At 38.1% G+C, this 16,718-nt stretch overlaps 2 protein-coding genes across 2 annotated transcripts in view; one reads left to right on the forward strand and one right to left on the reverse strand.

The window, feature by feature from the left end:
- Positions 1-5,583, forward strand: part of snap91a (synaptosome associated protein 91a) — a 64,800-nt gene extending 59,217 nt beyond the window's left edge. The window contains exons 23-29 of the mRNA XM_067448383.1: positions 858-1,094; positions 1,178-1,202; positions 1,461-1,554; positions 3,052-3,138; positions 3,238-3,345; positions 5,110-5,204; positions 5,288-5,583. Of these exons, the coding sequence (XP_067304484.1) occupies positions 858-1,094; positions 1,178-1,202; positions 1,461-1,554; positions 3,052-3,138; positions 3,238-3,345; positions 5,110-5,196 (638 nt within the window). The 3' untranslated portion in view covers positions 5,197-5,204; positions 5,288-5,583. The remainder of the gene's footprint in view (positions 1-857; positions 1,095-1,177; positions 1,203-1,460; positions 1,555-3,051; positions 3,139-3,237; positions 3,346-5,109; positions 5,205-5,287) is intronic.
- Positions 5,584-7,404: 1,821 nt separating this feature from the next.
- Positions 7,405-15,071, reverse strand: prss35 (serine protease 35). Its single transcript, XM_067449596.1, has 2 exons — positions 14,805-15,071; positions 7,405-9,649 (listed from the first exon to the last, which is right to left on the reverse strand). The coding sequence occupies exon 2, from the start codon at positions 9,634-9,636 to the stop codon at positions 8,365-8,367; it is 1,272 nt and encodes a 423-aa protein (XP_067305697.1). The 5' UTR covers positions 9,637-9,649; positions 14,805-15,071; the 3' UTR covers positions 7,405-8,364.
- Positions 15,072-16,718: the final 1,647 nt, after the last annotated feature.

The raw sequence follows: 16,718 nt of genomic DNA on the forward strand, positions 1-16,718 counted from the left end.
TATTGTATTGCAATAGGTAGCACTTTAAAGTCAATACCAAATCAAAACTAGTTAGCAAATCATTTATAATTGAAAGAATTTAATGACAAAATCCGGTTATGGTTACACTTAAAATAGTTACAAAATAGATGAATGAGATGATAAAATTTATACCATTAATCGTACCCAGCATGTATAGAATGTTACCTGAGAGATAGAGAGAGATAGAGAGAGATAGAAAGAGAGAGAAAAAGAGAGAGCAAAGAGAAGAGCCAAAGAAGGCCCCTAGAAACGACAGCCCGAGCAAAAGACAGCGTCAGAGAAAAAAGACCTCGATCAACAGTTGCAATCTTCTTTTATCCATCTCTTGACCATGTGACTGAAACCTTGAGACATTCAAACTGACCAATCAGACCAAACTTCCCCCACTGTACTACAGGTGTGGCACCATTTGGCATACAGGCCCTCAACATCTCTTTGTCTTTAGGAATCCCAAACAGCCCCACTGATAAGAGAGAGGGGGGTGAAACACAGTAAAACAAATGTCTTTGTTCAAAGTCAAATATCAAATATCTTTGATTATTTTGGATTCTTTCATATTTATATTATTTTTGTATTATCACATAAATCTATTATTGGTGAGCATAAAAGACTAGTGAAACATTAAAAAAAATCGTACTGACCCCAAACATTTGAATGGTAGTGTATATTTTATTTCATAGTTGCTGTCTTTTGTTTCACTCCTGTTCTGTTACAGTACATCTGCCCGAGTATATTATGGGATTGCTGACAAACTATATATCCAAATCAATTCTAGGCTAAAATCCTCCCAATCCATGTTGATTATATTAACCCAACCTGCTCTATGTCAATGGCAGTGTTTGACGGATTAGGAGACCTTCTGATGCCAGCCATAACACCTCAGAGCACAGGCGGGACCCCTATGGCTCCAACGAGCATGCCGTTGACACCTGGGATTGTGCCCACTGCTGGGCCGACAATGGCTCCAACCATGGCACCCACAATGGCACCAACATTGGTGCCCGTAGCAGCTGCCCAACCAATTAAACCTATTGGAGGAGACTTGGACACTTCACTCGCTAATCTGGTCGGAAGTATGTATGATGGACCTGATTATGTAGGAATCATTGTACCATGATGCGGACTCAAACTTATCTTGTTTCTTCCTCTCTTGTAGACCTGGGAGTGGGAAGCCAAAAGAAGTAAGTGTCAGCGAGTCTCTATGTCCATGTTGCTTCAGGAACACCTATTAATCTTGTCACTTATGCGTAATGTCTATTTGAGAGCGTCAATTACTCAACCTGACCCGTATTGACAATTCATTTGGACCGTTATGGCATTTTGATTGATTCCCTCTCCATTGGAGCCCAGTTTAATCATGTTCACTTTGTGTGGCCCTAGAGCTTTGTTTATGAATGATTTACACATTATGTTGGCTGACAGCTATTTATTTTGTACAGGGACAACCAGTGGAATGAGAAGAAGCTGACGGGAGGAGCTAACTGGACCCCTCAGGTCGCCCCTAGTAGCTGGGGCACACCTGGCGCTCCGATGGTAATGGCTGTTTCCTTCTTAAAGGGTCATGAAACCCTAAACAATTTTTTTTGAGATTTTAACAGAAGTATGTGTGTTGAACATCATGGAAGACAATGCTACCATCTGTTAGTTTTAAATGTGGGTGACAACTAGTTCATTTTAAGCCTTTTTGCTCTAGCTTCAACTTCCTGGTTTAAATTCATCTTCATATCAACGTCATAGGTTGTGACGTTTATTGTACTATAGTATGGCGATGACTCATTATTGTCTCATAATTATTCATGAGACTGGGTGTCTTTATCATAGCTATCAAAATCCAGTGTTCGGCATTTTGCGTACGTGAGTTTTTGTTGTAGATGTCTATTCAAAAAAAAATATTGTGAACTGTGCTAATTGAGATTTCTTACAGCTCTTACAGGTTGTTGGCCTTGTCTGTTTCGTTGCTTCTATTACTCTCCCCCTTTTTGTAAGTCGCTTTGGATAAAAGCGTCTGCTAAATGATTAAATGTAAATGTTTATCCTATAAGAAGACGCGTTGCTTAATTCATGACAGCACACGCTTAATTATTCATGACAGCACGTGTTTGATAGGCATTTTTCTCTGTCTGACGCAGCGGCGCTTCAAACAGTGAGATTGCATATTGTAAGTGAGAGATACATTAACGGATCAAAAACGAGCGTTTTTTCCGCTTTGTATGAGTGTCTGCGTTGCCTGCGTTTTCTTTAATAGATCCTGAGTCTTCACACACGCGATTAATCCGCACTGTGAGTGTAACCGATGCTTTGATGCTTTTAATGAGAGCGAAATAAAACTGTCTAAAAAAGCGAGACACCCCTCGCTGCAGCCTGTAGCACGATGACGTTGCTGGATCAGATCGAATACGTACTGGATGGTGGATCGTTATGGCAATGTCATTCATACAGATCTCTGAGTTAATTTATAATGCGTATGCGCTAGTCATAATGTATGATCATTATTGTATATAGATGATGTTCTAAACTGTGTAGTTGTAGAACTGATAAATAGTATTAAGTAATTATTGATTAATAAATCATCTTTTCATAAATGTGATGCTTAATTATCCTAGTTTCGCTGTGCATGCATGCAAAACAGTTAATTTTTATATATATTCTGATCATACTTGCTGTTGAGTGGAAGAGTCAAGTAATTGTCTCTGTAATTTTAATCCTCAATGCAACACGATCTGTAAAGAACTTTAAAATACCAGCCTACACATTCAAGGAAAAATGCAAAACGCGTGTCCTGATGGCGTGAGCATGTTATTAATCATTATTTTTGCGCGAGCGGTTTGAGTATTTATCTATTGAGTATTTACCGGTCTCTTCCGCAGCCCTTGCTCCTCCTTATATGCTCCCGTCACATGGCCGCGAGACGAGACCGGTGTGCCACGCAGCTGGCACTCGTGAACATTAATCACCGGCCCGCTCTCGCGGTCCCTCGCCCGGCTGCCTGTCACACCACACTTATCATATTTCTTTTCTGATTGTGTTTAGTCTGGCTCCGCCCCTGGAGCCCCAGGAGCTGCCGCCCCACCTGGAGCAATGGCACCACCAATGGGAGCACAGCCTGGCTTTGGCATGGTGAGAAGCCACTTTTTAACATGTAAAAAAAAATCTTTGTATTTTGCACTTATTGTATGCACTTATAGATTGATGTTTTACTTGTCCTGTTTTACTCAGCCCCCAGCAGCAGGAGCTCCCATGATGCCTCAGTCCGTGATGATGGGTCAGCCCATGATGAGACCACCATTTACAGGGCCAGCAGCAACAGGAACACCTGGAGCACCAGTAAAGAACATACACAAAAATGCACATGCAAACATTGTTGAAAGTCGACATGAAATGGTTGCTGTAGTCATTTCTTTCCTATTATGAAATACAGCTCTGGAAAAAATTAAGAGACCACTTAACATTGGTTTTTCAATGTTAAGTAGTCTCTTAATTTTTTCCAGAGCTGTATTTGCGAGTGAAACGACTTGTTGAATAAGAAAGTAATGTAGCGAGGCACCTGATTTTGTCCTTCGGAAATTGATTTTTATTTAATGGTGTCTTTAACCTCACTAATTTAATGTCGGAAATATTGTAAACAATTTATTTATTTATTTTTTATCTTTAGTTTAATGATAATAAATAAGAAGTGAAAAATGTACATGACAATTATTATTTTCGGAGATCAGATTTTCAACGAACAGTTTTCACATTGTTGTATTAATATTGAAATTCTAGTGCTGTCAAAATTAACGTGTTAACGCAATTTTAATTTTAACGGCACTAATTTTATTAATGTGCGATTAATGCAGCACGCATTTTCAGTTTGATCCGTGACCTAGCTCGTATTTGGAGAAATTGAGACGTAAAGGATGCAGTAGCAAACAAGAAAAGAAAAGTTTAACTTTTATTAGAATCCAGGTCGAAATAAAAGTGCGTTTTTACACTTGAGCACATTCTCTGCAGTCCGAGTGCGATGCACTGCAAACTTTCTCTCGCTCGTGCCCGAGGTAAATCATTAACACCATCACCACTTACAGTACATGTGTTTTATTGAACTAAATACATTACAGTCGGCTAAAACAAATACGCAGATTACTTTTCTGAACAAGAGCGTTCCAGAGTCCGTGTTTCTCACACTGTTCACGTGAATCGCGGCACAGTTCGGCGCACACACACAAAATACAGGCAGTTCAATAGATAGTGCGCAGCCCTTAAAGGGGCCACACTATATTCCAGCTCTTAAAGTGGCCACACTATATTCCAGCTCTTAAAGTGGCCACACTATATTCCTACTCGTTACAACATCCTCCAGGTATAGTGTGGTACTTGTGCGCTCCCAGATCCACATGACAGCTTTCACATTACCAATTTTTCATATGAACTGTGTCCTGTTCCGAACTAAACTGCCAGCCTAAAAACTCCCTTTATTTATATTCTTATATGAGAGAAATCACTGCTTATTCAGAATTTTTAAGCTTTTTAAGCTGATTTTTAAGACACATGAACAAGTTCTTTGAAAAACATCTGTGACCTTTGATTCATGAGTAGGCTTCATGCTCTGTTGAGTATGGTTTCACTAATAATAAATGACATTTGCATAAAGTATGCATATTCATCCATACCCATGTTGATTAGAATATTAAAAACTTAAAACATTAATTTAAGATACATTTAAAATGTGCGATTAAGTTATCATTAATCGCGAGTTAACTCATGACAATCATGTGATTAATCACAATTAAATGTTTTAATCGATTGACAGCCCTGTTCATAACTTTTAGAATGTTTGTTTTGATTTTGCACTTTAAAAATATAGACTAATAAATGTAAAAGAAAAAAAAAACTGGAAAAATGAACACTATACTCTATACCATTCAAATGTATGGAGTCTGTAAGATTGTTTTTTAATCTTGTGCTCACCAATGCTGCATTTATTTGATCAAAAACTATGGGAAAATAATTACATTTACATTTAAAATTACTTTTCTATTCTATAATTTAATGTATTTCTGTAATGACAAATGCCATTACTCTTTCTCATCCTCCCTTTTCCCCCCTCAGTTGTCTCCAGGACCAGCGGCTCAGAGCCCCAAAAAACCTGCCACCAAGGACCCACTTGCAGATCTCAACATCAAGGACTTCTTATAATTTTCCAGGTATCAATGTCTTACTACGGACTTCTTAATTGAGGCACAAAATCACTTAGTAACATGACATTTTCTCCGTGCTGTATTTGCAGTATTTGTTTTCTCAAAGACTGAGCTCCAGTGAGAGATCTGCTGTCTGTTTACACCCCCAGACGCCTGAGGAGCCTGCAGCTAGATATCCACTGACCCCGCCCTCCCAGTCCAAACTCCGCCCACTTTACCCCACCCAGAAATTCCTGTGTCATGTTGTAGCACAAACTGTGAAGTGAATCGTAGAGAAAACAGAAAAAATGACGACGTGTTTATTTCAATGTTATCCTTTGTTTTGAACCGAAACAGAATAAAATTATATTAAAAAACACACATGAAAATTAAATATTATAAAAGATTCTTATGTATGTCAGCTTTTTCCAATGTTTAAGTCTGAAATGAAGGATGTCTGTGTGTGTGTGTGTGTGTGTGTGTGTGTGTGTGTGTGTGTGTGTGGGTGTGTGTTGATCCCCTCAACTTTAATTCTGGTTCCTCTAGGACTTCCCTTTCGGGGTCAGAGGTCCTAAACAGGTTGTTCAAGCGCTTTCTCTTGTATGTTTAGTTTTGGAGCAGTGTGCAATGTATCATTTGCAGAAGGTACTGTGTATATTATCCTTATTGATGAAAAGGTCTCTCCTCTGCTCAAATTTTTATCTGTGGACAACTAATTGATGTGAACCTGGTAATCGGATTATACGAAATGATATTGTCATCTTCCATCATCGACTGACATGTTTGTTTACAAATATAAATATATGAAATATGAATATATATATATATATATATATATATATATATATATATATATATATATATATATATATATATATATATATATATATATATATATATATATATATATATGAGTTATGTATAAATTAATAACATATCTAGGCTCCTCTATAACCTTTTGGTGATTACATGTAATTTTTGTATTTTAACTCATATTATTTTTCATATATATATTTTTTGATTCTTTGGTTTAAATTTCTTTCATTTAATTTAATAGTCAATGCGTTGTCAGTTCACTGTTTACATACTCTATGGATATCGCAAGAATCTTGAGGTTAACCTTCATGGATAACCTCAGCAAATTTGGATTTTAATTCCACTTGATCTCAGTGCTACAAATCTCAGATGATCTCTGAGAAAGGCCTTTTGCAGTATCTAAAATAACAAATATGTACAGTAACTTGTTCAACTGGTGATGTTTCCACACAAAAAAAAAAGCCCCCAAGATTTTAAAGTTGTAGTCAGTGATATGCTGTGTTTGAGTCTCATAGTTACTTGTGCTTGTATGAAATCCAAACTGAAGATGGTACATGTAGTGTTATTTTGTATAATTGTAGAAGAACCCGTTCACATGTTTGGTTCTGAGTCTTGCCCTCTCATACTACATTATGAACCCTGACTCTTGTTTGTTATACGTTATACGGTTGATTCATGCTCTCTCTGTTGGTGAGTGGTGGTACTGTAGTTTGCACAGCAAAATGGAGTGTGGAGGAGATATCTTAAAAGAAAATAACTGATAGTAATAAGGTGTAGGTTCGTTAGCAATGATAGACTTAGATCTTTGTCAAAGGTTTCAGGAGGTCACTGTCAAACAGTGCTACAGAAAGGTCTGACTATCGCCGAGCCTCTGTAACTCACTCTCCCCGTTAGGTCTCATGAAAATGACAAAGGCAGATCTTTGGATCTCTCTTTTGCAGTGTCTGTTCCCTTGAAATAAATTTTATTTTGATTTATTGATTCATATTTGACACCCCTACATAGTGCATGTAAGCCCTTTGAGATGCAATAAACTGATGGGAAGAATTGCCCACCTGTGTCCACTGTGTCTGTTTTCACAAGGAGAGCTCAAACAAAAAAGGCGAATGCAAAATATATATTTCCGGTATATTTTCCTGTTTATATATATATATATATATATAAAATTGTAATTATGGTTTAAAAATATATTAAATTCATATGTAAAAAATATATACATTACATTTAAATGTTTTACACACACACACACACACACATATATATATACATATACATACAAGCCAATTTATTATATTTTTTTCTTTTTTAAATCTTAAATTACAAGCAAACTTGAAAAAAGTAAATGTTAGATTATGTAAGCTTCATGGAAAAAACACACTAACACACAATTGTGTCCTCTTAGACCAATAACATATAAATCTCAAGTTTATTTGGTCCTCAATAACAAAGATTTAGAAAAAGTTGTACAAAAGAAAAAAAATATGCAATCCGATTTTGAAAAATCAATTTTATATTAAGATTTTCAATGTATATTTCCTATTAAGCTGTGTTGCTTTTCTCAATTCACAATTACAATATTTATCATCAATCATATCTAAATTTAAATAACCCTGTGTTTTGTTTTAAAGAACAACATGATCATATGAAACTCATAATACAAGCCTTACATTAAATACATACTTACAGTTCTACAGTAGGCTGTTACTCCGATAGGTCCTCAGATGTTTTATATTTTGAACTTAAATTAGCACCAAAAGTCAACAAGGGCATCCGAAGCTTAACCCTCCAACTAACTGCCTGGATTGAGATACAAAAGGCAGAAACGTTTGTAAATGAAAGCCCATGAAGACAGGTTACAGTTTATGCTATCAAAGGCACACACTCATAACATTTAATAATAACAATAACCGTGATAACAAGAATAAAGAATTTCAAAGAACACCAGCACATTGATACTCAAATGTGTTCTTTGAAAAGAAAATAACAAACATCAAAGCTGCTTCTCTGAGAAAAAAAGTTTTTTTTCTTGTGTCTACTTGTCAGATCTAGCTTTCTACTTCAAGGTATCCAGACAGATTACCAGACAAAACAAATGCCTCCCATAGCAAACAACACTGACTGAAGTACATTTTCTAATTCAAAACAACAGTTTAGGACAGAATTAGTTCTCGTTAGGACAACTGAATCTAGAAATACATTCGTTCTAACAGATTCATAACAAAAGTTGTCTAATAAAATAAATTAAGGTATCAAAATAGCTTGGAATAGTTCAATGGTAGTCTCTAGTGTTGTGTGTAGTGCACAAATGGGAGGCACAAGGGTTGGTGAGAGCCGGGACAAAGGCAGTCAGGCTGGCCGCTGATGGGGTCTCTCAGGTGCCCCGACACTGGCTAGAGTCCCCATGGACCCAGCGGCAGATCTGTGCGTACTTTAGGGGTGTGATTCGTACGGCCACATTGTAATCCTGCTGCACCCCGTTAACATCCACCCACTGGTGACCCGAGAACACGCCAATGATTTTCCGCCTCCACTTCTTCTTGCCAGGTTCTTTAAGGCGAATGTAGACACCAGAGCCGCTGGAGCCGGGCTTTGCATCGCAATACTGGTACAACAGGTCGTTGGACTCCTCAGACACAGAGCAGAAGCGGTACACCAGGTTGCCAGGTCGGTCATCGTCGAATCCCGAGAAATGGATACGTCCAGCGGGCAGCTTCTTGACCGAGGGGATGACGCCTAGATCCATGTACTTGGTCTTCTGCGCCCTCTTAAGCTCCAGGATGGCGTAGTCATAATCGGCCACAATGTTCTCCGAGATGCCTTTGAACCAACCCTTCGGCACCTGCATCTGTTTCACCCGCGTCCATCGGAACGAGGGCTGTTCAGACACGGTGCTGCGGCGACTACGGTTCCTCCTTCCTTTGCCTTTGCCCTTACCCCTACGTTCATGCTTCTCTCCAATCTCTCCATTTTCATCGATTTCTTCCTCCTCTTCTTCATGTTTCCTCTGGCCTTTCCCTTTCCTTCCTTTCCCTTTCCGGCCTTTCCTCCCGCGTGAACGCTCTTTCAGCACGCCGACGCTGAGTTTCTGTACCCCATCTAGGTAGTCCGTACCATTGTGGATGCAATGAGCGGCCGTCAGGACATGTTTGGGGGACACCAGCACTCCAGAACAACCTGTGGAAATCTTCACAGATGTGGAGAAAGGATACTTCATGGAATACTGCTTGTCAGCGATGGTAAACCTCGTATCCGTGCCGTAGACCTCTCGTCTGTGGCGAGAGCGAGGCCGAGACCCTCCCACCCAATCTTCGCTCCCGTTTAGCTCCTGCACCGTGACGGTGGTGAGCGTGCGCGTTCCGTTATCGTACATGGTCTCGTAGGACAGTAGCTGCTCCAGATCATCCAGGCTGGGTTCTGGAAGACCCCGCTGGCACTCAATGCCACATACCCCATGGAGCTCGCTCTGCGCCTTAGCCAAAAACTCGGAACTGTCTAGATGCACCGTTTGCTTTTCTTGTATCAGTGGTACTTTCCTCTGTGGCCAGGTGTAGTCATCGTCACCTGTGGGATCGTCCACTGCTGCAGACACCAGCACAGCCAGCGCTGAGATGGAAAGTAGGAGCATTAAGGGTACCGGGCCCATTGCAGAGAGACCCCTAGACCAGACAGAAAGAGAAAAGGAGAATCAATATCACCTCAAATATAGTAAAAGGGTTAGTTCACTCAAAAATAAAAAAATATCCTTTTTTTTTACTCCGCTTCAAGCCATCCAAGGTGTATATGACTTTATTCCTTCAGCCAAACACAATTGGAGTTATATTAAAAAAAAATATCCTGGCTCTTCCAATTTTTATAATGGGAGCGAATGGTACCATTTTTTGAAGCCCAAAATAACGCATCCATCGATCATAAAATAAATCCATATGGCTTCAGGGGGTTAATAAAGGCCTTCTGAAGTGAAGGGATGCACTTTGTTTTGTAGGAAAAATAATTATAACTTTATAATATAATATATAATCACTAGCTTCCAGTAACAGCCATACACAAGTTTAGTTCCGGCGGAAGAGTACCCTCCCAATGCATTACATATTGACGAATGGGGAAGCAGAGGATCGAGCAATACAAAACACTGGTCATGAATTAGAAGTCAAAAACGAGAAGTTTTAACGAGAAATATCGGAGGAGCTTGAGATTGTTGCCCAGCCCTATTTATCTGAACCGCAAGTCCAACTACATCCTATGTTATAAGGCGGAACTAGACTCTCTTGTAAAGGCACGGGCGGCCGCTACCAGAATCTTGTGATTACAGTTTATAAAGTAAACAGGAAAGAAGATAAATGTCAATGTAGCACAAGTTTCAATCAAAACCAGTGGGAAGCTTTGCTTACAGAAGCACAGGACAATCATAGCCAAAATGTGAGAACATATCGTGTTGTTATTTATCAGCATTGGTTGATATTGGATATTTATTTGTGCACTTTATTTCTATTCTTTTTATAATATGATACAATTTTTTACTTTAAGATGAACTTTGCAGTCATCTAAAGCCTTAAGTATAGGCCAACTTCTTTTTTTATGCGCACTCTAGGCTACGCCTATACAGTGCAAGTGATGTAAATTTTATCATCAGGATAGTAAGTGCTTATTGTAGATGCACATATTTTTCTAACCTTGCATAGCATTTTTCCCGCCACTATTTAATTGTATCAGTTATATAATTTAGCCTGGAATATAAATGCAATATGCATGCCGTATATTTCTAACAGACTGTCCTACAAATTAATGGACCTTATTCCTGGTCCCAGTCTCAGTACTGCACATTTTTGGATGTCTTGATTATTTAGCACTCCTGATTTATCTTTATCAGCTCTTTAGTAGAGACCTGAAATGTGTGTCAGATAAATAAGACATCCAAAAATAATATTAAGGGGGCCTCCAGGTGGAGCAGGGCTGGAAGCACCGAAATAAGGAACAGATGAAGGGATAGTTCACCCAAAAAAGGCAAATGTTGTTTACTCACTGTCATGTTGTTCCAAAATTATGTATTTTTTTTCTGTTGTGTTCTGTTCTGATATTTTTTTTAAGGAATTTGGTGAACCAGACATTTGACAGTCACAGCACCCATTGACTTCCATAGTAGGAAAAAAATACAATGGGTGCCGTCAACTGTCTGGTTACCAACATTGTTCAAAATATCTTCTTCTGTGTTCAACAGATTTAGAGGTTTGAAACAACATGATGGTGAGAAATGTCAACATTTTTGGGTGAACTACCCCTTTAATTCAGTCATGACCACTAGGGGGAGACAAATAATAAGATTTTGGAGCACTATTTCAAGACCCCTAGAGTATGTGAGTGTATATACAGTAAACCCTATTCTCCATCGCCACATTCCACAGATATTTAGATCCAATCCTAATGTCCCTGTTAAATCAACTATAGTATTCCCACAGATTACAAAACTTTTTTACTAAATAAATAGTTATATAATTGTTGAATGCCAAATTTGCTGCATTAACTTTAGAGACTAAACAAATGATAATGCAAAAATATGCTCATATTTAAAAATTAGTCCTTAAACGACTGCTGTCAGAAAATATCTGCTTTTAGAGGGAAATGATGCTGCCTGTGGAGACTGGAGGTTTGCGGTGGGGACTGTAAGAATATTGACCCAGTGGGTCAGAGCTTTTTGAGTCAGTGGTTTGGAAACGTTTCTTACTGTCTTGCTAAAAGTCAGTAATAAGTATATACTTGGGTTTTGCGGATGGTAACGCAATTGGTGCTATTGCCAATAAATATGAGTATAAAATCACATGATAAACTAAACAGACGTGCTCCCACACACATATGGATACGCAAAGCTATCTAATCAGCAACCTCTGCATTCATTTGTGTATCTGGTAACATCTCTAACTGAAAAAGTTTTAGATATGAGTGCATTTTATTTTTCCACCAGGCCATCAATTTACACAGGGATGAAAAAGTGCTTGGTGCAAGTCACACAAATTATTGCGAAACTCATAAATCATGCACATGAATAGTGGGAACAAAGCAGTGATTTGAAAAGCATTTTGAAAAGCTTTTCAACAATGTATTTCCATGACTTTTGCAGTCATGCACTGACCTGAGCATAACTATAAATAATGAATTCCATGAATTTTTAAAGATTGCATACATTTCCATTATATTTTAAGGCCTGTAAGTTTCATCCACGTATCTGGATATTTTTAGGATAGATAAGATAAGATAAGGTGAACACTGCACCAAATTACTATTATATACAGTATTAAAACAAAGTCTTCTGGGGTCAGTTTTACTACAGTTTCCCTGGTAAAAAAAAAAAAAAGCATTCCGGGGGGTAAAATATATATTTTTTGCCCAGGTTCCCTGCTAAAATTAGCATTTTTGTGGCTAAATATAACATAATTGGGGTCACTTTAACCCACAGACTTGAAAAACTGCCCATGGCAACAGTGTTAAAGTAGCCTAATTCCGCAGGAAAACCACAGATTTGGCAACACTGGTTTGGGGAGTCTGCTCTGTATTTTCTACTGCACAAGAGGCGTGATAAACGAGCATTATTCACATTACTCTGTGCACAATTGGATAGTCCTTCAACCAATCAGACCGCAAGAGTGGTTCTCTATCCGTCATCATATTAACCCCGCCAATACCATGCCAGGTGGTTAAGCCATTCTGTGATTGGTTCCCGCAAAAGTGTAACAGAAGCCGTAGAAATGAATGTACAGGTTTCCAGACTGAGAAATCTAATCGTCGGCAGATCAGGCTGGGTTTACCCAGTCTAGCTTTGGCATGGACAGCAGTGATATATTGCACATTGTGAATATTCAGCAATATGAGACATTCAGAATAAAGGCCTTCTGAAGTAAATGGGTTTTTGTAAGAAAAATATCCCTTTTTAACACATTATAATGTAAAATATTATTTAGCTTCCGGCAGACTGCCTTTCGCATTCAACTTACGGAAAAAGTGTAACTGGCATGAAGAAATGACATTATAATAATTGTGTTAAATATGGATATTTTTATTACAAAAACCTATTGATTTGCTTCAGAAGGCCTTTATTAACTGAGCTGTGTGGATTAATTTTATAATGGGTGGATGCACTTTTTTGGGCATCAAATTTTGTGCTGCCATTCACTGCCATTATAATGATTGGAAGATTGTATTCGTCTTAAAGAAGATTGTCATATACACCTAGGATGGCTTGAAGGTGAGTAAATTATGGAATTATATTTCATTTTTGGTTGAACTAGTCCTTTAAGGGATGAACAACATGTATTAGCAGTGATACAATTACTACATTTCAAAATTATACCAGCATTACAAAGCAAATGTGGACGTATAAGTGCAGCATGACGGAAATGAACACCATTCACACACAAAAAACGAAAAAAATCTCCCAAGCATTTCACAGTTACCATTCTCACACATTCATCATGTTAGATTGCTGAGCACTACCCAAGGAAAACACAGACTGTAGCAACATTTTCTAATCAATAGCCAGTTTAAGGATGGAGAGTGGGGGTTGAAATATAGATTGCTACTCCATTCTTGATTCAGTACATTTTCCCCTGCAGAGCTGGAATCCCTCTCCTCCCACCTCACACTTCCCTGACATGGCGTCGGTGTGGATTATCTGCATCAGCCGTTCTGTCTATGAGAATCAATCTGTACAGACAATACTGTGTAGCCTCAGAGGAAGTGTGAGGGGAAAATATGTGTGCATGAATGTGTGGCAAGAAAGTTATGGATTCAGGCAATGACAAATCAGATGTGTCCCTACTGGAGTAGGCCGTGAGAAGGTAAGCACTTACTGAGGTCCAAACAAATTCCAGTAAGACTATGATGGAAAATGTGCAGACAGTTCGGGCCTTAAGCAGTTGGCAACCCGACAGACTTAGGCAAACTTGGTCTGACATATGGTCTGATCTCTCAATCAACAGATTTTTCTTGTTTTTTTCATAAAATGAGCAACTGCAACCTGACATTCCTCCATCACTTCAAAAATATTACTGTGATGTTTCCAATGATATTTTCTCTGTATAAATACATCTAGAGATGCTAAGATTAGTGGTCTTAAAAAAAAAATTGCTATAGTTGAAGCAGAAATTTTCCCCTTCATGTTAGCATCAACTCTTTTTCCATTACAAGGCACAGAAATCTCAATCTTGTACATTTGTGTATTGTACAACTAATTTGATCAACCAAATGGTGGCGCTATTGGTCCCATTTCAGATTAAGTTCAAAACTAATTGATTCATTCAAAGTTGCCAGAAGTGCAAGTCTTCTCACGACTGTCAATCATCCATGGATTCATGAATATTTACACCAACAATGTAAAGTTATATGCGGGGTCATCATCTCCCTTGTTTACAAAAGCTAAACATGGTTTCCACCAAAGAAGACCTCATCTGTATTTTTTGCAAGGGTTAATTAGATCAGTGGTCTTCAAGTACCCAACTGCTATAATTATCATTCCTGATGTACCGTCATATAGTTCTACATTTACTTTTTTTAATATAGGCTATGCACACAAATTATTCAAAGCGTTTTCTCCCAACTTCATGAACTCCCTAAACTCTCATGAAAATAAACTTTTTCATTATAGCCCATCTTTCAAAGAAACTTTAACCATTATTAGACTAAAGATGCTTCTGAATGATCATGACAATGACACTTTATTATTTTTAAATGTTAGAATGATGCACAAAGTTATAGGCCTAACCTGTTTAATAATAATAATAATAAAAAAATAAAAAATTAAAAAACTGATGAAAAGCGTCATACCTGCTATCATTCGATTGATGGAGCTGTTCTATCCGTAAACAGATGATTGATATTTAAGCAGTAAGCGTCTAAAAGTTACTTCATCTCAGATTTTTTCTGTTGGATTGGTTGATAGTCCGTTTCTTCTCATATCTGCTCCACCTTCAAGACAGGGAGAGCTCAGAGACGAAGCCCTTGGTAGGAATTACACTTGACGTTTAAGGGAAAGGGAGGAAAAAAAAGTCCCAACAAGATTTTCACAAAGAGTTTCGTATATGGGAGGGACCATCATACTCTGTCTGCAACGATGGAGCGGAGAAAGTGAAGTTGAGAAAGCGTTCAGCACTTGATGAATCATTGGATTTGAATAAATCTTTATTTGACAATTCAATGAGTCGTTTATGTCCAGAATTCAAAGGGGCTTTCCACTGATTCGTTCCACCGAGCGCACAATAGCGCAAGCAGCGACTTTATTGTGGTTCGGTTCCGTTCCCACATCACTGGCACTTGTGTCCATGTACGTGATGCGGTAAACACGCGAGCAGGGGGTCTGCGAGTCAAAAGGACGCATATACATCTGCGTGCACATCTATGCAGATTCTTGTGTGGGTGACTGACGTCAAGCTCCCTTTTGTCTTCATCTATTAGATTATTTTGGGGGGAATTACAAATCATGCAAAACTCGACTTTCTGTGGAGAAAATGTTTTCAGTTTCTGAATTATTTGTATATGTGTGTGTGTGTGAGCCTGTTTATGTGGTTTATGAGGACACAAATTTGTATAACTACATGGGTATTACACTGGTATTACACTATAAATGTGGTTTATGAGGACATATCAAATGTCCTCATAATTCAAATGGCCTTAAAAACATACTAAATGATGTTTTTTTGAGAAAGTAAAAATGCAGAATGTTTCCTGTGATGGGTAGGTTTAGGGGCAGGGGCAGTGTAAGGGGATAGAAAATACGGTTTGTACAGTATAAAAACCATTACGCCTATGGAGAGTCCCTGTAAACCACATAGACCAATATGTGTGTGTGTGTGTGTGTGTGTGTGTGTGTGTGTGTGTGTGTGTGTGTGTGTGTGTGTGTGTGTGTGTGTGTGTGAGAGGCTAAAATCATAAATGTGGCTGCTATAACTATTCATAGATTAGAAATAAAAAGTCGTAAAAGACATAAAAGAAATGAAAAAGAATGAACTAGGCCTACTATTTTTACATTTAGAGGTGGACAGTAACTAACCTACATTTACTTGAGTACTGCACTTAAGTACAGTTTCCACTTTTCTGGAAACTTATGAATTAAACTTTACTACTTTTGAAAGACAAATATTGTACTTCTTACTCCATTACATTTCTATCAAGGTCCTCAAAGTCAAAAGTAGTTTCTGTAGCAGCTTTTAAAATGAGTGGATGATTTTTTTTTCTTCTTTAAAAGGTGTTTGGGTTCTTGCAGAAAGCCTATCAGGAATCCCTCTTGTAGGGTCACATAAAGTTCCGTGATTTCCCAGAATTTTTTGAACAATGATTTACAGTTTATAGCAAAATGGAAGATGTTCATTTTTTTGTCATGACAAAGTTGATTATGTCTTAAGTGAATGTAAACATTTGGGAGAATATCAGATGTATATACCAGTGTATTGGATCCGTGCATTCGGCCTTAAAGGACAACTCCAGTGAGAAATGAACCTAGGTGTAATTAACACATGGTTACCGAGTAGATCGTTCTCTGGGATGCATTTCCATGAAAATCGAATGTAAAGAGATTTATATCTAAAAACAGATTAGCTTATAACGCTTGTCTATGGGGCAAAGGGTATAAGTGAAATTAAATCGCTAGTTAATACCACTAACAAGGCTCAAAATAGCCTCACACTAACACGGTAGCATAATTAGGGGCCCTGCATGCAAACCGAAGCATTGAGAACTTTGTAA

The sequence above is a fragment of the Pseudorasbora parva genome, chromosome 7, assembly GCF_024679245.1.
Source record: "Pseudorasbora parva isolate DD20220531a chromosome 7, ASM2467924v1, whole genome shotgun sequence".
NCBI classification, from domain to species: Eukaryota; Metazoa; Chordata; class Actinopteri; order Cypriniformes; family Gobionidae; genus Pseudorasbora; species Pseudorasbora parva.

Excerpts from the sequence above, each read along its gene's own strand:
- prss35 (XM_067449596.1), bottom strand. The coding sequence starts at position 9,636 with ATGGGCCCGGTACCCTTAATGCTCCTACTTTCCATCTCAGCGCTGGCT.